The sequence below is a fragment of the Myotis lucifugus genome, unplaced genomic scaffold (genome assembly GCF_000147115.1).
Source record: "Myotis lucifugus unplaced genomic scaffold, Myoluc2.0 scaffold_389, whole genome shotgun sequence".
NCBI lineage: Eukaryota > Metazoa > Chordata > Mammalia > Chiroptera > Vespertilionidae > Myotis > Myotis lucifugus.
The window spans coordinates 609,424-630,176 of NW_005871437.1; the positions used below are offsets into that span (position 1 = coordinate 609,424).

Below are 20,753 nucleotides of genomic sequence, written 5' to 3' on the forward strand. Positions count from 1 at the left end.
GGACATAAAATTGTATACAGAAGGGGAGAAAAGCACACAGAAGACAAGATTGGACGGATATGAGCCAAGATGTCAATAGAGGCTGCATCTATGCCTGCTTTACATTTTTTTTGATACATTCTCAATTCCCTACAGTCCTATAATAATTGGGGAGCGGGGGAGCTACTCAAGTACACCCCACCTCCTCACAAGGGGAGTGAATTGAACAGCCAAAACAGTTGTGAAGCTGGATGGTTAAGCAGTGGTTCTCAACCTTCTGGCCCTTTAAATACAGTTCCTCATGTTGTAACCCAACCATAAAATTATTTTTGTTGCTACTTCATAACTGTAATGTTGCTACTGTTATGAATCGTAATGTGAATATCTGATATGCAGGATGGTCTTAGGAGACCCCCATGAAAGGGTTGTTCAACCGCCAAAGGGGTTGAGAACCACTGGGAGGAAGGCAGGGAGGTCCCTTTTCCCACAACACAAGTCCTTCTGCCAGGGCCATACACTGGGGGGCTGCCCCTTGTAAACCTGCTTTTGAGATTTTCCTGGGACTTGTGATCTGACTTGGTTCTTTGAGTCTCGATTTCAGGAGCCTATGTCTCTAAGGGGTGAGGAATACAGGTACTGAATTTTCCCGTCTCCAGCCCCAGCTAGCTCCTGCCTCTCAGGGGAGAAGGGAGTCAGGCTGCCTCCAGCATCTTTTCACATAAGAGACCTGCGTAGAGGGGAGCTGGCAACTTGGACGGGTGTTAAATTTGAAACCCAAGGCCCTGCCCACAATAAGGCACCTTGCAGTCTCTTTGGCTGAGAGAGGCTTTTGAGGTGCTGGGTTAGGAGAATCGCAGGCCACAGACAAGCCACAACACACAGCAGTACCTGTGCTACTCCCTCACACTTTCACCGAGTCAGAGAGCGAGAGACACCCCCCTGGACCCTAAAGGCAGCGTATGCGGCCATCTCATTGGAAATGTGTTCAGTTTCTCTGTGAACACACCCAATGTCGTTTTACAGCTATCCTTGGAAGGGTGGGTTAAACGAGTCTCCATCACTCACGGTCCCCACTTACATTTCCAAGTTTGTTTGATCTAAGTAATAAGTGATCAGGGCATACAAAGAAGTGTGTGAGGAGAGTAAGGGTTGCCCCAGAGCTAGGAGGCTCAGAAATCTGAACAGTCTGAAGGAACCCAGACTTGGAGAAATAGGGACACAGCTCAGGAGGTAAAAAACAACAACAATAAGTTCAGCTCAGCCTCCAGGGGGGCAGTGGGCCTCCCCGACGGCCACTCACCGAACATGTTGCCCTGGTAGCCGTCCTTGGTGAGGGGCTGGAGCTCGTTTTTCCCCATCGCGTAACGCTTGTAGCTCTGCCAGGCGAACTGCATCATCTATAAGAAAAGGTGGGCAACATGAGCATGGCGACTCCCAGGAGTGCGGACTGGCCTCCCAGCTTTGCCCTTTGCAACAGGGTTTGAAATCACATTCAAAAAATAATCTTCCAAATTGAGGAAAATGACTTCCTCTTGCTATAATTTTATTCTTAGTGACAGCTGCCCAGAGGCCATTGTCCTTGGACAACCCCACGTGTCCAGAACCGAGGCATAGATTTCCTAGAGAAGACAGCCGGAGCCAAAGCAGAGGCCCGCCTCGTCCAGGAAGGCGCCTCTGCTTTGCTCTGGCCTCAAGCGATCCTCTGAAGGAAGGAAACAACTCACTGAATGATGCCTGTTATAATCAAATAGAATAATCCCCGAGCGAAGGATAGCGAAATCCATTTTGCAGAAAAGGAGACAGGTCATACGTGAGGCGACTTGCCCAACGTTACACAGTGAATCGGTGCTGGGAATTGAACTCATGCCTCTGGCTCAAAGCATTAAGACTGTCCCCAAAGCCTTGGTGCTGTCCCTACATGAGTCTCTTCGAACTCCTCCAACACTTGGCTGGACCTACCCTGGCTGTCCCAGGCTCCCTGCTACCCCAGCTGGTCACTGTTATTGGTTGTTTTCCTGGCTCTGAACTATAAACTCCTTGAAGTCAGAAACTACATGGACCTTGCCTCAGTTTCTCCCACAGCACCCAGCACAGGGCTTGGCACACGTAGGCAGCCATGAGTATCTCTCAACGTTGTCACCGAGTGTGTGAGTTGTTACTACATGAAGGCAACTATGTCAGCTCCTTGGGAGCGTTACACTGGAATTTGGTCCCCTGGCTGCATTTGGCACTGAGCTGGAGGAATGCACGGTGACAGTGGGCCCAGCCCACTTCCCCAGGCCTCCTTTATTTGCTTCTATGGTGCCACCTTTTTGCCTTTGCATGCAGCTGCAGAGCAGGAGAGCAGAGCAGAGCTTGGGGTGACTGTGGGATCGAGGAGGGAACCAGGGCAGGGAGCTAAGGGACAGATGGGGGGAGCAGCTTGGTATAGTGGGAAGAATTCTATGTCTGTCACTATCTCTTTGACTTTGGCCAGTGACTAAACATCTCTGAGCCTCAGTTGCTTCATCTTTGAATTGCTTCACCTTTGAATTGGGAATAACAGGCCTGCTTTACCAAAATCCTGAAAGGTTTACATGAAATGCCAGTGATCAACAAACACTGGCTGGTCAGCCTGTAACATACCCATCTGGTCTCTAGCCTCTCTGTCCACCCCTCCTTCCATCCATCCTATAGGTCCTCAAACTTCAGCGCCCACCAGAATCACCTGGAGGGCTTGTAAAAAGGGCCTCATTCCTGAGTTTCTGGTTCAGCAGCCTGGGGTGGGCCCAAGAGTTTGTTTTTCTGACAAGTTCCCATGTGACACTGCTGGTCCACGGGCCACACTTGAGAACCACTGATCTATCATATGTGTTTATTTTTTGTCACCTCACTTCCAGGCTTTCTTTTGTTTTCCTTCTATCTCTGGCCTCCCTTCCTGCCTCGGCCCCCTCCTTCTGGACATTTCCACCTGCATCCTCTATGTTCTGCAGCTCCATCTCTCTAGGCACATCAGGACAGTAACTTCTGCTGTGCTTGCTGCACAGACCAGGAGGGCAGACGTGACACATCTACGACCTGTGCTCTCTATCAAATGGCAGAATAACCTCGTACCTCTCCATTTCACTGCTGATGAAACTGAGGCCCGCAAACAAAACGCTCAGGGCGGCACAGCCAGCAGGGCTGGAATCCAGCTCTTTCAACTCCTGGGCCACTGGACCCGACCCCCCGTCCCCCAACCCGTGCCTGGCCCACGTGAACCACATGTAAATGTCATGATATGCATGCCAAGCACTTTGCATGGGCTTTGGTCCTGGTTCCATTCCTCTGTTATTTTCTATTTATCTTGAATTGCCAATAACAGAAACTAATTGCTGGGTATGAGCGCTTGAGAAAGTCTGGTCTCCTCCCTCAGTCTCTCTTATGCGGAGCCCCTTGAGTAAGTCAGTGTGAGGGGAGGGAAGGGCGGTGGTGGGTGGAAGAGCAGCAGGAGGGTGTTAAACATAAATGACAGCAGGAAAAAAGGAGCAGCGGTCTGGAGGGGGAAAGACAGTACCCTATCCTCAATATCCCCTCTGCTTAAGGGAGGGAGAGAGATGTGGGTGTACAGGAGTAATTAAGAAAATCACGGGTATCTACATATTCTCAAAGGAGCTGTCACTGCAGGGATGCCGAGATGTTTGGAACATGGGCCGTTCTCATAGCCATCCACGTCAATGAAGGGGAATGATGGCACCAGTGATCCCATGCCACTGGGGACTGGATTCAGAAGGCCATCAGAGTTTCTCTCAATCGCATGCGTGTGCGCGCACACACACACAGAGTACACACAGACCCGCAAACCTTGGGTCTTCTACTTTGAGTCATGAGTGGCTCAGCCCAGGCACTGGGTGAGCAGGGAACAGGAAAGACCCCCAGCCAAGAAGTCCTACTTTCTCTTTCTCACGCACCCAAAGCAGCACTCACCAGATGTCCTGTCTGTGCTTGGCCGCAGTTTGGACTGCAGCTATGTAGGGAGTGCTCTTCCGACTCCCACCCTCTACTTCCCTGCCAACTGCTTGTCTTCCTTGAGACCCCAGCTGAAAGGGCACTTCTGCAGAAAGACCTCCTCCCCAGCCAAGCCCAAGCCAGGACCTACTCCTACCCCACATTCCTGATACCCAGTCCCTTAGCAGCCTGCAGCCAAGCTTTTATGCTTGCAACTATTTGGTCAGTCCCCTTACCCTTACTCATTGCCACAAGCCCTGCAACTCACTCGGGGACATCACAGGTATATGACTGCTGTTCATTAAATATTTGCTGAATGAATATAATAACACACAAGAAAACTGGCTCTGGAGCTTAATATATGGCTGGGAGACTCAAGGTGAACCATACATGGCACCGGATAAGTAACAGGTCAGAGGGAAGGGTCTTATGAGCAACAGAGGTGCTCAGAAAAGAGTAAGCCTGTATCCCAAGGGATCTTTGTGGGTACCCAAGTGTCCTGATGGCCAAGTGGGACTGTGAGGGGCATAAGAAGAGGATGGCACATAGAAAAGCTTATCTTTTTTATCTGGATAGTTCAGTGGCTTGACAGGATAGGTATTGCTCTCATTCAGAAATAACCATGCAATGGCTAAATAAAGTATGAGATGTAAAGTATTAAACAGATATTAAAACTTATGTTTCCAGTTCTGGCCAGTGTGGCTCAGTTGGTTGGAATGTCATCCCACGCACCAAAAGGCGGTGGGTTCGATTTCCAGTCAGGGCACATTCCCAGGTTGTGGGTTCGATCCTTGGTTGAGATGCACACGGGAGGCAACCGATTGATGTTTCTCTCTCTCTCTCTCTCTCTCTCTCAGATCAATTTAAAAAATGATGTTTCCAAATGTTAGGGATGTAAAAAATGCTCACTATATATTAAGTGGAAAAGCAGGATACTAAACTATATAGTATGAAACTCACTGGCCTATGTATAAGTTTATTAAATTAAAAAAAAAAAAGACTGGAAGGAAATATACCGAAAATGCTGACAGTGGTTATGTTTGTCAGAGTTATTTTTCCTTCTTACTGACCTAGGTTTTCTAGGGTTAATATCTAGAAATGTTTGTAATGTGAAAACTAAAGGTTGTTAAAGTGGAAAACATAAGGAATAAATGATAAGGTGCTACTCCTAAATCAGAAGGGAGTGCTTGGTGGCTGGCCATGGGGTGGATGGGATGGAACTGGGTTTTGATGAGAGAGAAAGCCCATCAGCAAGGGAAACAACGTACGTAGAAGCAAGAACCAGAATCTCAGAGTCAAAGAGAACGAGAGTGCCAGAGACATCATCTAGTCCCAGAGCCACACTGTACAGGACTGTGTGGGACCCGTACAGGGGAAGTGACTGGTCACGGCCAGGACACAGACGTCATTAGCTCAGTGCTGGTTGTGTCTCCAAACCATGGGCCAGGACAGTGAAGCAACGGACTGGGCCCAGGGCGGCCTGAGCTGTGGCGCGAAATTTGGGACAGAATCAAGAATATGACTGTAAGAATCCAGAGACATGAGACTAAATACCAAGAGAAATTATACCTCTGCTCCCACTGGGTTCTAGAACTACACAACAGGCAGTTATCATTTGTGTATGCGCATGTCTGCGCTAGAGACAGAAGGCAGCTCTAGATGGTCTCTGGAAGCCCCTTCCTTCCATCAATCTGTGATTTAGGGATTCACAGAACACCCAACAATAGCCTGCAAAGCCTTCCCTTCACCGAGTCCCGCGAAGGCAGCAAACAAAGCTCCGATGATAGGGAGACAGGCAGAGCAGTCGGAGCTGAGTCCTAAGACATCTTGTCAGTTCTTTCTCAAACGAAAGCTCTTCTTGTCCACCGGAACAAATTACAATGACATGAAATCTTAAAGTGAAAAATAGTTTACTAGTGTGAGGCAGACATTATTATTTTATTTAAGATGCTCTTTCTACCTGTCTTGGAACTCTAGGATTCTCTCCTGCAGAAAAGTGACTAGAATTCAGTGTGTCGCCCAGGCACAGAAGCCCACCCCAGCCAAGGAGCCTCAGAACAATGGAACCAAGAGAGAAAGGTTGCATTTGAGGAGGGAGGCAATGGGAATACTGGCAGACCACCTCCAGAGGGGAAAACTAATAGAAAGTTTGCATTGGAAAGTTCTCTGAAGGCACCTGGGGAGGAAGGAGGTGAGCATGGAAACAGTGAGATATTCTCCTTTTATTGCCTGCTCTTTTTGTTGTTGTTGTTAATCCTCATCTGAGGATATTTTTCCATTGATTTTTAAAGAGAGTGGAAGGGAGGGGGAGAGACAGAGAGAGAAACATCGATGTGAGAGTTTCACATCGATTGGTTGCCTTTCGACAACCAACATATATGCCCTTGACCGGAACTGAACCCAGGACCCTTCATTCCACAGGCCAACGCTCTGTCCACTAAGCCAAACCAGATAGGGCTATGCTCCTCTTTTTAAAATAAAACAAACACACAGACAGGATCAAGTCTGGCCCAGAACCACAGTTGCAACAACTCAGGGTGCCAAGAAGGGAAATGGATTTCCCCAGTCATTAAAGATGTGCTCACACCTTATTTACATCTCCCAGCAGAGACACCTGGCCTGTTAGCAGGGGCAGAATGGGAAAGGATTTGGTCTCTAATAATCCTGGGATCTAATGACCACACAGATAGAGAGATCAGAATATCGAGTTGATATTTTTCCTTCACTTTTAGCACAGTCCAGGTAAATAGCAGACAGCTTGGTACCTGAACATCATCTGTTAGATTTCTCAATTCACCCCCACCTATGGGTGCTCCACAAAATGATCTTATTCGTGCCTGCTGATGAGACATAACCCCCGATCTATAATTCAGAAGCTGGATGCAGATGGACTTTGATTATATGCTGAGAGTGGGGGGAGGAGTAGAACCCTCTCACTTTCGGGTTTCAATGAATTATTGAAAGGCATATGTAGGGCCCTAACTGGTTTGGCTCAGTGGATAGAGCATCGGCCTGTGGACTGAAGAGTCCCAGGTTCAATTCCCAGTCAGGGCACATGCCCGGGTTGTGGGCTCGATCCCTAGTAGGGGGCATGCAGGAGGCAACTGATTGATGATTCTCTCTCATCATTGATGTTTCTATCTCTCTCCCTCTCCCATCCTCTCTGAAATCAATAAAAGTATATTAAAAAGAAAGAAAAAAAAGGCACATATAGAAAATGAAAATGTGATATGACTCCCTACCTATCTGAGGTCCACAAAGGTCTCCCACATCCTGCCTATGGAGATTCAGATTTGATCAGTCTCAGAAATCTTACCCCATCTCTAGCTGTTCTGAGGCACCATGGTTGCAAGTGTGGGCCCTGGAGGCAGACAGACCTTTGCCACTCAAAGTGTGGTCTGGGGGCCAGCAGATGGGCACACCCAGGGAGCATATTAGAAATGCAGCATCCTGAGCCTCACCTGAGACCTGCTGAATCAGAGCCAGCATTTTAACAAGATCCCCAGGTGATCCAAATGCACATCAAAGTTAGACACTGCTGCCCTAGCCGGTTTCCTCAGTGGTTAGAGCACCGGCCCTCAGACTGAAGGGTCGGAGGTTCAATTCTGGTCCAGGACATGTACCTCAGTTGCAGGCTCCGTCCCCGGCCCCGTCAGGGCACTTGCGGGAGGCAACCAATTGATGTGCCTCTCTCACATTGATGTTTCTCTCTCTGTCTCTCCCTTCCACTCTCTCTCTAAAAAAATAAAATAAAATAAAACCAATGGAAAAATATTCTCTGGTGAGGATTAATAAGAAAATAAAGTTAGACACTGCTGTAGGGCTCTGCCACCTATTGGCTATGTGGCCTGAATGAGTGACCTAACCTCTCTGAGATTCAGTTTCCTCATCTGTAAACGGAGGATAGGAACATTTAATCCTTACAATAGCCCTGAGAGTAAATAAGATAACATATGTGAAATGTTTAGCACAGCAGCTGGTACATAATAAGTGCTCAATAAAAAGCAGCCATGAGATGGTTGCTAGATAATTTACCTACTAAGTATCTTTCCATCCAGTTCTCTCTGCACTCTAACCCAAGCCCCTGGCATTTCTCCATGGGACTCCTGCAGCAGCCTGTAACTGGTTTGGAGGAGTCCTTTCTGGCCTCCTCCACATTCCTCCACACTGTAGCTGGGAGGTTATTTGAAATGCAAATTTATTCATATCTCCACCCCCCCCCCCCCAGCACACACTCACACACTTCCATCAGTTATAAAGATCAAACTCATTAAAGCCCATCAAGAGCTGCAGAGCCCCACCACTCATGCCTCCAGCCTCAGCTTGTCCTCCCCATCTCTGTCCCAGCCCACTAGCTTCCATTCTCAGTTCCTCAAAAATCCACTCCTCCTGCTGCTACAGGGCCTCTTAACACCGCAGCCCCACTCCCTGAACCACCCGTCACTCCTCGTTTGGCCTGGCAAATAGCACTTATCTTTCAGAACTCGGCTTAGCTGCCATGTCCTAGTGAAGCCTGGCCTCCTAGGTCGTTTGAATGCCCCTATTACGGAGGAATATTAAAGTCAGAATTTTATATTAATTGTGTGATTGATTCATTAGTACCTATTTTCCCCACCAGAATGTAGACTACATTGCTCACTATTGTTCCCCAGCACTTAGCAGAGTGCGTGGCATTTAGAAGCCTTCCATGAAAATATGCTGAATAAATTCCCAACAGAGGGGGAGTCTCCCCCCCCCCCTTCTGCTGTGAGGACCATGAGAAAATGGCGATGCCTGGGACAGAAACACACTGCCCAGTGGCTTTGCCTCAACAGGGATTTACCAAAGGCCCAACAAAGAACAGCTCCAACTGTGAGGCCACAGGGGGTAGCAAGAACAGATGAGACACTTTCCTATTGAGAATCTTTAGGATCTTGGTATGGAGTTCGCAAATGGACAAAAGAAGCTGATGAAGAAGATCGCAAGCAAATTCGAGCTCTGTCACTGCACTGAGGTCGGTTCCCTGACTGCAAAGTGGAAGGTCCTCCTTGATTTTAAACCAGTGAGACCCATTTTGGACTTCTGACCTTCAAAACTATAAGAGAATAACTTTATGTTGTTTTAAGTCACAGAGTCTGTGTGATTTGTTACTGTAGCAATAGGAAACTAACTATCACCCTGAGGCCCTTGCATTTGCCAAGGAAAAACTGAATGAATAAATTACCACATCTCCGATGCACTTTTCATTCCACCATAGCCCTTTTGTGCACAAGAAATTCCGATATTCTGGAGGATGGGAATCAGCATCGTCTACATGCCCTGGTGGTTCTCCTTGGAGCCCAGAGAAGATGGTACCATTCTACTCGAAGATTCCATCAATAATACTTAACCCTTCTGCAGGATAATTCCTTTCATGTCTGCCTCCCATGTCCTTGAGCTCTGTGACCTATTCATCTCTGCAACCCAACCCCTGGCACAGAGCCTGGCCAAACAGAGGAAGTCAAATAGTAATAATAATGGCTACGTGTGTTACCTCTGTTATCCAGTAGTGGACATCTGTTGAGCAGTTACTGTGCGCCGAGCACTGAGCCAAGCCCTGCACCAACCTTTTCATGGCAGGTTACCATTATTGCCCCTATTTTACTGGATGAAGCAATCAAGGCCTGGAGGGTTAAATAACTTGCAAAGGACACAGAACCAATTCGTGGCAGAGCCAGGCAACGGATGCAGGAGGAGGGTCTGGAACCTGCGCTCTCACTGTGGCAGCACACTGCCTCCCACTCAACAAGCCCCTTTTCCCCAACTTGTGGGGCTATGCAGCTGGCAAGTGGATGGGCCAGTGTTTGAAGCTGGGGTCTGGCTGATTCAAAAGCCTGTGGTATCCTTTCCATCCCACCAGGCTGCTTCGCTGTCTAATGAATGCACGAACAAAACATCAACCCGGCACCTATGGACAGCACATGGCCCTCCGAGACTCAAAACGAGAACCGGCTGCTGCCTTGTGCCTGGGCCAACTGGCCCATCCTGAGGTTCTGCATCTCTTGGAAAACAAGACATGTCCAAATTCCCTGTTCTCAGAGGCTCAGTCTGCTAGAAGGAATGGATGACCTGCTTTAAAGCTGCCCCAGCTGAGCCTGGAGCCTCTGGAAATGAGAAAGAGGCAGAATCAGTTCTTTTGCCTAAACATCAAGAATTAAAGAGAAAAAACAAACAAACACAGGTTTAAGTGAAAACAAGGAAAATACCAAAGTAAGAGGTAGAGAGACGTTGAGTGGACCATGGAGGGAGTAATTTCTGTTGCCAGGTTTCCCAGGGAGGCAATGCTATTTGAAATATGGAAGGTCAGCCTTGATAATCACTTTCTAGACTGTCAGCGGCCTGGGTGTCCTGTTTTGGGCCTTTGGGGTTCACAGGGAAGCCCTTGGCTGAGGATGAGAACAAAGGCTTCAGGCTGACAGGAGCCTCATTTTCCAGTCAGCATCACTATCTCTGAGGAACCAGCTCTGGGTACAGAATCCTCGGAGATTCCATTCCTGGACACTCATGGGCAGGAAAAGGCCCTGTTTCCTGTCCAGTAAACTTGTGTCAATCAAAGCTTGGAGAATGAGCCACAGAGCATCTCCATGTAGCAGCCCCTGTGTCAGAGTTCATCACATACATCTCATTTAATCCTCCATTGCTACTCTGGGAAGCAGGTATTATGCCCATTTTATAGATAAGGATACTGAGGTTAAGAGAGGTTCTGAAACTATTCTAAGGGCATACAACCAATAAGTGGAAGGTTTAGATTCAAACCCAGGTCTGGTTCCAACCTTTGCCTCTTTTTGTTCTTTCCTCAACCTCCCCCCATCTGAAATCTATTCAGAAAATATGTATTAAAGCAAGCTGGTATGGTTCAGTGGTTGAGCGTCGACCTATGAACCAGGAAGTCACGGTTCGATTCCCAGTCAGGCCATATGCCCTTGGTTGCGGGCTACATCCCCAGGGTGGGGCGTGCAGGAGGCATCTCTCTCATCATTGATGTTTCTATCTCTCTCCCTCTTCCTTCCTCTCTAAAAGCAATAAAAATATATTTTAAAAAAGAAAATATGTATTGAGCATCCACTATTGAGCATCCACTACGTACCCCATGTTCTGGTACCTACAGCAATAAATAAGACAGGCAAAGCACCTGCCTTCACGGCTGGTGTTCCCTCCTGTGGGAGACAGACAATAAGAAAGAAACAAATGAGCAGGGTAACTCTGAATGGTGACAAGCTCTATGAAGAAAAATCAAGCAAGGGAAGGGGATACGGGATGACAGTGGGTGGAGGTGACCAAGGAAGGCCTCCAAGAGAACATCTGCACTGAGATTTAATTAGTATCTGAAATAAAAGCTCCTTCTGTTTCTCACATGTAACTGAGAAATGCATTTGACTTTTCTCTTCATTCCTCCTAGGTGCCCATCAGCAGAGATTTCAAAGTACATATTTTGGTTTTTGTTTTGTTTTGTTTTTGGCTAGAAAAGCTTGCAAAATCCACTGATAAGGTTACCCATTCACACCAGAAGAGAGAATTCAAAGCAGTAAACAGACCCGCTTCAGCCCTACAAAAACTGTTAAAGTGACTCAGGTCTTGGAGCTCATTGGTCCTAGGAAGCCAAGTAGCTGCCATCCTGTAAGCTCCTTGATTTTGCATTGATCAGACAGCTCAGCATAGGTTTTCTTTTCATTTTTTCTAGGTCTGTGAAGATGGATGATGTGCAGAGATATTCTGGATTCATAATCAGGGGCTGAGGGAGATTTCTCACTCCTATAAGACTGAATTTCATGGGGCACGTTCCTTGATGGTGCTGAGCCGAAGTGCTATGATCTTGAAAGGATTCCTACAGCTCTATTATGAAAGATCACCTAATCACACTGGAGAGAGTAAAATTTCAAGTAATTTGATTCCAAAACCCTGAAATAGAATACCACAGAATAATTAACTAAGAAAACCAAAAAGGCTCTAATCTTGATGAACGAATGGGACAGACTAGGAGAGGGGGAGAAAGAGAGAGAGAGAGAGAGAGAGAGAAAACTCGGATCCTCAAGTGTCACAGATTTTTGAATTGTTTGAATGATCAGAATCATCAGAATCAAAGCTCAGACAGGCCTGGCTTGATTTTCTGCTTTCCCCTCCCACCTCCCTCAAATGCACACATCCCACTCCCAAAGAACTGAATTTCCCAGCCCCAGCTCCGCTGCTGTGGCTTCTAATGGAATCAGGATTTTCTCTTTACGAAGCTGCCACCAGATCTGAGCTTTCTGCTGGGGCCTGTGAACCTGTGGCAGGAAGGTGGCAGCTCCCGCAGAGCCGACAAAACAGACCCTTTCACAGAAGGCAGACAGACGGACTGATGGCTGTGACAGGTGATGGAGCTTTCACACAATTTCTCTTCCCTGTCTTGCTTTTGAGGTACAACTATGGGTGGTGGTGGCGCACTGGGGCTCTTTCATAAATCTCAAAGACAGGCCCTTTCAGACATTCCCGACAAAAGAAAGGCCTTGGTGAAATTTCTGTCACTGACAGCCATGTATAAGGAAGAGGACCATCCTGTTTTCTCAATTCTGAGCACAATGCTGAAAAAACATTGCATAAAATGATATCAGTTCAGCGGGCGGGGTGGGGTCTTCTCCAGCTACTGTTAATAAAATAACATCAAGCCTCGGGTGCCTTTTCTAAGGAGGTTGGCTTCTACTCAACCTGCAGCACTGAGAAGCTGCTCTTTGTGTCTGTCTTTTTCTGGGCAAGAGGAAGGACGTCCTCTTACTTTTACTGTGGACTTGGTGCCCCATTTATGAACCTGAAAAAGATGTGAATCACTGTTCACTCTCAGATCCGATTCCAGACCTGGCGGGTACCACTTACAGTGGGAAAAAAAAGGCTGAGCCTCATTAGCGGAATCCCATAGCCCCTCATGGCTGGGGAGTCACTAAGTGAGAACGCTTCATTCCGGGTGATGAAAGGGGGCCAGGGGTGGAAATGATGCAAAAGAGACAGAGAATGTAAATGCAAAAACATTTCCTGAGTGATTCACTGGGGCTATTTAACCATTAGAAGTTTAAACTTTCTTGAGGTCAGGGAAAGAACCAGAGGAAAATCAGATAAACCCAGCAAAATTTTTAAATGCAAAGCATCTCTAAACAGCTATTTGATTAGGTGTTTTTCCCCCCAATGAGGCTATGATGATTAGAAAATGCCTAGGAGATGAGATTTAAATATGCCAATCAGTCCATATCAAGAGTTTAGCATGGAAATGTAGAATGTAATTATCTTTAAACGATAACCACTTTTGGGGGGCTAAGCCTTAGAGATCTGAAACCCAATAGATGACCTCTCCCTGTGCCCAGAGCAGCTGCCTCCAACTTAAAAGAAAAATAGCAATGCCAAGTGTTATCTGAAAATTCCACCAGTGTGACCTTTAAAGAGAATGATTTTGAGTATTTCTGGTGATAACTCTGCCACCATTTCTTCCACTAATGGGGCATTTTCAGAACCAGCAGGGTGATGGAGATAACCTGACTTCACAGGAGTGCAAATAGAGTCTACTTGAAATATCTGATCTCCTATTTTCTCCATTGGTGATCATTTCTGAGGTTGGAAATCATCAAAAACCTAAAGAGTCACAACTTCTCCCTTCTCATGCAGTCTGTAAGGGTGTGCAGAATGGATCCCGCAGTAGAGATTGGTCTGTAATGGGGCAGAACGTTATCCGAAAGAGGAGAGCAGAATGCAGTCAACTGTTTAGAAGTGGGGTTTTTTGTTTTGTTTTATGTGTTTTGTTTTTTTCTGACTTGCTACTGGGGAATGTTGCATCACAAAGAACTACTCTGGTTCAAAAGAAGTCTTAGGCCCTGGCCAATGTGGCTTAGTTGGTTGGGCGTTGTACTGTGCACTGAAATATTGCTGATTCGATTCCCAGGTTGTGAGCTCAGGAGGCAGCCAGTTGATGTTTTGCTCTCACATAGATGTTTCTCCCTCTCTCTCTAAAATTTTTTAAAAAGATAGACTAAGCCTTGGTCCCTGCCCTTGGGGAGCGCCAGTGGTGCAGTGGGGTTCTCCTATTCAGTCTCCAGAAAACGGGAACTTTAAAAAAGTCTTTAAAGAATCTTAGAGACTCAGGCTGTCATCAGGTCCATTTTTCACCCACCCAGATAGGACTCAACTATCTCTCAAAACAGCTTTTTATAATATTGTGATGGTAAAATGGCTAAGAAAGGTTTCACTTCTTCAGCCTGTAACTACAGAAACGTGTGTCTTGGGCACCAAGGGATGTTACCAGGCAACATGACAAAAACGAATAACATTGATAGTCCATCCCATGGTAATAGCTCTTATAATTAAAGATTACTGCAAATACAATAGACCCCCACACAAATGGGAATAATGGAGACACAGCCATCTCTCTGCCTCTTTGTCAGCAACTCTCCTGTCTACACATGGACCTTGCACTTCTATGGGACTAGAGAGGTCTGTATTAACCTGTCAGCGTCGGTGGCCATAACTCTAACTGGGGCAGCACTTCCTTGACTAAGCTCTTTCCAGTGATAATTAAAGCCGCCAGCCTCACTTGCAAGGTCTGACCACAAGTGAGCAGCACATATATACATTGGCATGTCTAACGGTGACGAATTCTTCAAGTACCACTGGCTGGGGCCTGGGCTCCAGCACGCTCATCATGAGATAAGTATCTCCTTATGTGAGCACCTTGAGTCACAGCCCCTGCCCCAGGAGCCTTCACCTTTTCTTTTAATCGACCAATGTTTTGCAATATCAGCTCCATTTATCAGGCACCTCCATGGTCTGCTAATAGAATTTGCAGAATCCTATTCCCCAGTCTATAGCCAAGGCCAAGAACTCTTCCGTCATTCCTGTAAGTCCAAGAACATTTTAGATGCACTATAAATTGAACTTGAACTTCGTCTACTATCAGCTGCTGACCTGAAAACATGCCAGCAAGGGCTTCAGTTCATGATGAGATGTTGGCTAGACAAATTACCTGCCAACGGTACCTTTGCCTATCAATATCGCGCAGGCCAATAATGTTCAACGTGGGGATACATGGAAAGAGAGCTCTCCTGGGAGGAAGTGTTTTTGCAAAATCCATTCCCTTGACAACTGTTTTACACGCAAATGATATTACTGTGGGGTTTTTTACCCCATAGTTTTCAACTATTCTGATGTCTAAAAATCAACATTGTCAAATGCCCTAATGTGAAAAATTGGGATTAAAATAGAAGCCAAAAATGTTCAAGCTTCTAGAGTTGAACATTTTTAAAGCCAGGGATTTATACTGCCTTTTGGGGGGTGGGACAGTAATGAGCAAAACATGGGCAACATTTAGAGGTACTTCTAGGGATCACTTATTCAACACAGGACCATGGAGAAGAATCTGGAGGACAGATGGCCTGCGATGCTGTTTCCCTCCACCCAGAGTTGGAGGACTAACCTGGTCTCTATGGGGAGTGCAGCCTAGTCCCTAATCATCCCCTTCTGAGTTTAAAGAAGCTTTAAGAACAAGCCAATCGGCCTCAGGACTAGGTTATATTCCTTTAGAATCACACGATCTCTGATTTTCTGAGACAGGCCGAATTTCAAATATTCTGTCCCATTATCAATGTCAGACACAATGTCCTAAGTTTTTATTTGGAAAATTGAATTGGTGGGCCTCCCTGGTGTGGGCAGAACAGAGCAGTGGTATAAGGACAGAGCAGTGGTATAAAGAGTGCTACATTCTCTGCTCAAAGCTGAAGTCTCCCCCTGATGACCTCAATGGAATTACTAGCTCAATTCTAAACAAGCCATAGCAAATCAGGGCACTTCTTAACATAATCATCTACCCATCCATCCTTCTATTCATCCACCCACTATTCCACATTAAGTACTGCCTGTATGCCAGAACCATGCTTGAGACTGGGGCTACAGAGGAACAGGATGCATGCCTATGTCAAGGTGAATCATTTTTAAAAGCAGGGTTCTTGATTTGGGGTTTTTGGTTGGAAGGGGAGCCTGTGAATCCTTTGAAATTAAAGGAAAACTGTGTGATTTTTTGTGCACACATGTGCACACCATGAGCATTAGTCTGGGGAAGAGGGTGTATAGCTTTTATCTGATTAACACAGGAATCTGTGACTCAAGAAAGGTTAAGAATCACATAAAGCTTTAATGCAAATTGCTGTGCCCTATGCCAGAGATCTAGCCACAGAGAAGCGGTAAGACAAAGCTATGCAACAAAGGTGATGCTTGGGTGGGACTTTGACAAGTGCATGAGTTTGGCTTCACCTGGCCCAACTCAAAGAATGAAGACTCATTCTTCTAGCTCAAGCCTCTTCCTCTAATGCCCTTTGGGCCTCTCACCCACATCAATCTCCCTCCTCCATGCTTGTTCCTCCCTCCTTTTGCTTATTCGACAAGTTTCTCCTGAGTGAGTGCCTACTTGTTCCCTGTAAACAAGACAGACACGGGTCCCTGCCCTTCTGGATCCAACATTCTTGTGAGAGAGTGAGAGAGACAGACATTCATCAAACATGGACAGAGACATATAAGTACACACTGAGATTAATGCTAGGCAGGGAAAGAAGAGAAAGACTACCCATGGGGCCTGATTCCAAAGAGACAGGGAAGGCTTCTGCTCACTGGCCAGCAATCTGGATTATAAACTGCCCTACGAGTCTGAAAATCCCTCACAGGGAGAGACCATGGATAATTTGGGTTGGCAGCTCATACAGCTTGCAAGCCCCTGGCTCCGGGTAGGCATTTGTATTTGCTGAACAAATAGATGAGTGAATCAGCAGGCTACTCTGTAATATTTCTTATATTAAATATTTTTAAGCCCTTTCAGGTGCAAAGATCTCAGTTTAGATGTCCTCCAAGCTCATAGCGCAGAGAAAAGCTAACAAATCATTAGATTGAGAGGGTGCATCCCATTTTCACAAACTCTAAAGAAACTGTGACTTTGCTTCCCTTTTACTGGCTTTCTCCCACAAAACTATTTAATATTCAATCCTGGGCCTTCATTCAAGCTCCAAGCCATGCACACATGACTCTGCTCAGACTCTGTCCTCGAGCTGAGCCAAGGCTCAGCCCCATCAATGCAAAGTTGACAGATGTGACCACAGTGGAGGCAGAGCTCGCTCTTGGTGGGGATGATCAAGACACAGAGAGGGGAGGGGGCACCTGTGCCTCGAAGGAGGGAAGAGGTTGAAAATGCAAACTATGGGGTTGACATATTGATTTTGCTTACTGTCTATTTTGTCCCCTGCTGCATCTCTGGTGCCTGGCACATAATATACACTCAATACTTATTTGTTAAATAAATGAGTCAGTGAGTGAAAGGGGAATTGGGCATGCCAGTCAAGGCACTGAAGTGGTAACACAGATGGGCCATGCAGCAAAGCTGTACCTAGTGGTGTCCTGGCCAAGGTGTAGTTCCCACATGAGCACTGGTTATTTTCATTTATCTTAAAAAGTAAGACAAAAATGGCCCTGGCCGGCATTGCTCAGTGGATAGAGTGTAGGCCTGCACACTGGAGGGTCACAGGTTTGATTCTTGCCCCCCAGATTAATGTGTCTGTCTCTCTCACATCAATGTTTCTCTCTTTCACCCCCTTCCCTCTCCCTTCCACTCTCTCTAAAAATCAATGAAAATAATATCCTCACTCCTGGGGTGAGGATTAAAAAAAAAAAAACTAAGACAAAAATGAAATAACAAAAACATACCAGAATTTATTTTGTTTGTCAATGATGTGAGCAGATTCTTTCCTGAAGTGGAAGGTAGTTTTCGAAAACTGGAGGCAGACCATGGCCTAGAGTTCATTACCCTGACTCTACTACAGGGCGGTGATTTGCTGTGCAAGCTACATGGATGTTTTTATTCTAGTAAGAATAACATATAAAAGGAAGACAGTGGGGGCCGGTGATAACTTACCGAGGCCAAAGCTCTGTGGGTAACAAGGTCTAACGTTAGGTCACTGAGTTCCCTGGTTCTGCTTTCTCGTTTTTCTATGGCTCTTGCTGTATTAAATCTCTTTTTTGTATGTTTGTCAAAGGGCATCCCCAAGCCCCCAAATGGGACATAAATAGAATTGATGTACAAAGAGCTACTATATTCTCAGCACAGGAAGTGTAAGGCCCTTAGTCTCAAAGTGACAGATGAGTAGGAAATTATTTCTTGCTAAAGAATAATGAAGACCATAAATTGCTGTGTGTATGGATGATTCACTAGAAGGTGAGCAACTCTGACTGAAAAAGGAAGTTAGAGCCTCGGGGCCTTGCTTCATGGCTTTGTTCCTATATTTCAAGCCTGCGCCCCTCAAAAACACCCTCACCCCCATCCATATAACCTTTGTCCCTCCTTCTCTCCAATCTCTGGAAAAAGGCAAATATTGAGGGTGGCTTTCTCAGAATGCAAGTTCTTCACTCCTAGAGAGTTTCATGACAATGACAGGTTCTTGCTTGGAAGGTTGAGGCCCTGGGATCCATTTTACATCCAGATTTCAGACCTTTCCTCTGCCTAATTACAACCCAAGTTGGTCTATCTCAACCCCTGTCTCATCTCTGGCTCCTCCCTGGCCAAGGAACCTAAACAGAGAGCAAGATGCCAGCGTGGGCATGATCAAAAAATGTCTTGTCCTTTAATTTTCTACTTCTAACAGCACCCACAAAAGAACCACTACAACTAGGCAGGCATAAGCACAGCTGGACAGCAGAGAAACACACACAGAATTGCCTGTAGAAGGTAGAGACCCAAAAGGAATTTAATACTCATGCTTATTTGTTCCAAATATGAAGCTGACCCTATAAAACTGAGGCAAGTGTTTCAGCTAACACTTTGGCAAATCACTACTAAAACCAGCAAATTGCTAACCCTGGAGAAGGCGCCAAATGTACCTGTAAGCCATATTATGAAAAGATGTCTTTAAAAGGACATGATGAGCCAACCTAAGCCCCACATCAGCTTTGTAGACAGTCCTTTGCACACAATCCATTTGCAGATACCCCCACTCCAAGAGGAAGCAGCTCCTGAGGACCCCAGTCTAGGCCCCGGCCTCCCCGGCCACCCCAGCCTCAGGGGAGCTATTTCACACTGTCAGGCTCGAGGATGCGATTTTTTCCTTTAAGTCAAACTGCAGCAGGAAAATTGAGGTTTCAGGGTAACAGTGAACTTCCTGACGTTGTCCTATTAACCACTGACACAATTCCCTGAGGGAAAAGTGGCTTCTTCTAGACAGTTTGTAAAAGGAAGAGATTTTAACCAACAGACTTAGAAGTCAGTACCCTTGATACGAGGCCAACAATAGACCCGAGGAGAGAAACCAGGAGTGGAGGAAGGATGCAAGAGGAAGAGCCTGCCTTCTAACCTGCTACCCTCTGCCCCACATGTCGATCATCTTCTGTCCCCAAGGGCCAGCGGACAGTTTTCCATTTATATTTGTCAAACTTGGCTCACTCCTTTGAAGCCAAGAAAAGAGATTTAAACTATAAGTGTTGCCCATTCGGTGTAGCTAAACTAGTTATTGGTTTCTTTTTTCTTTTTGAATATATTTTTTATTGATTTCAGAGAGGAAGGAAGAGGTAGAGAGAGATAGAAACATCAACGATGAGAGAATCATTAATCAGCTGCCTCTTGTATGTCCCCCACTGGGGATCAAGCCCACAACCCAGGGCATGTACCCTGAACCCAACCGTGAATCCAACCGTGACCTCCTGGTTCATAGGTTGACACTCAACCACTGAGCCACACCGGCCGGGCATGATTGGTTTCTTGAGAGCACCTGAGAATTGTAATTATGGAGATGAGGCGAGAGCACTGCCCACACTTATTAGAGGGGTGATTTTTGCTCTGAAAGAGCAGTCACAGATAACAGATTCTCTCCCCAAGTTCCATAACCTCCAGGAGCTGAGTGAGAGGCTGCAGCAGGAATGGAACTAGTTTGGGCCCCATATTTTACATATAAAACTCAGACCTGGAAATGCTAAAGGACTGACCCAAGGTCACACAGTAAATGAATTCCTTAACCCACAACCTTTGGGGATGAAGCAGGTTGGAGCCCTCAATCAGAGATAGGCACTAAGTTTTGTTTCTATTTTAAAATAGCCGAGCTCACAAGATGTTTATTTCAAACCAATAAGGCCTTGCTTTGTTCTAAGCCATGTCAATTTTCAGAGAACAGCATGTGTTCCGGTGAAGTCCACAGCACCGTGGAACCACGGAAAATTTACAACCTAAATGTGAGCAGATTACGTTCCATAGCAGCTGCCATAAAGTCAGTCTTCCCAATGCGGCCATACACGGATTATGGTGAAAGCTCCACTAAGCATGAAGAAAGGACAATTATTTGCAGAAGAGAAAAACTGCTTCGGCAATGGCTAGGTCCTGGGACCTGGGAGAGCTGGGGGCAGGGTGGAGAGGTCCACCCAAACTGTGGGTCATAACTTCCTTAACTCAGAGACTGGATCCAACTCAACACTCCCCCCCCCCCAAAAAAAATAAAGTCAGAACTGCTTTTCTTTTACAAAGCCTTACCCTCTGGAAGGAGTCAGGTGCCTCATGAATCCATATAACAGTGTCTCCTAAGACAACAATCTCTAGACTTGAAGTCTTTGATAGACCCTCATCTAGAAAGGCAACCCCCAGTATCACTGTACACAAGGCTCAGAGGGGTTAATTAATTTGTCTACAGTTGCACAGCACATCTGTAAGAGATAAGTAGTTCTAGGTTTTGGGCAGGGGGGGCAGGAATGAATGAAGGACTCAGGCTGATTATCTGGGTGGCGCAGCTCCTACAATTCTTAGAGTTCCCAAACTT

At 46.2% G+C, this 20,753-nt stretch overlaps 1 protein-coding gene across 1 annotated transcript in view; it reads right to left on the minus strand.

The window, feature by feature from the left end:
• MAN1C1 (mannosidase alpha class 1C member 1) overlaps nt 1-20,753 on the minus strand; it is a 110,568-nt gene that overhangs the window by 80,483 nt on the left and 9,332 nt on the right. Inside the window, 1 exon segment of the mRNA XM_023743436.1 lies at nt 1,280-1,376. Coding sequence (XP_023599204.1) covers nt 1,280-1,376 — 97 coding nt within the window.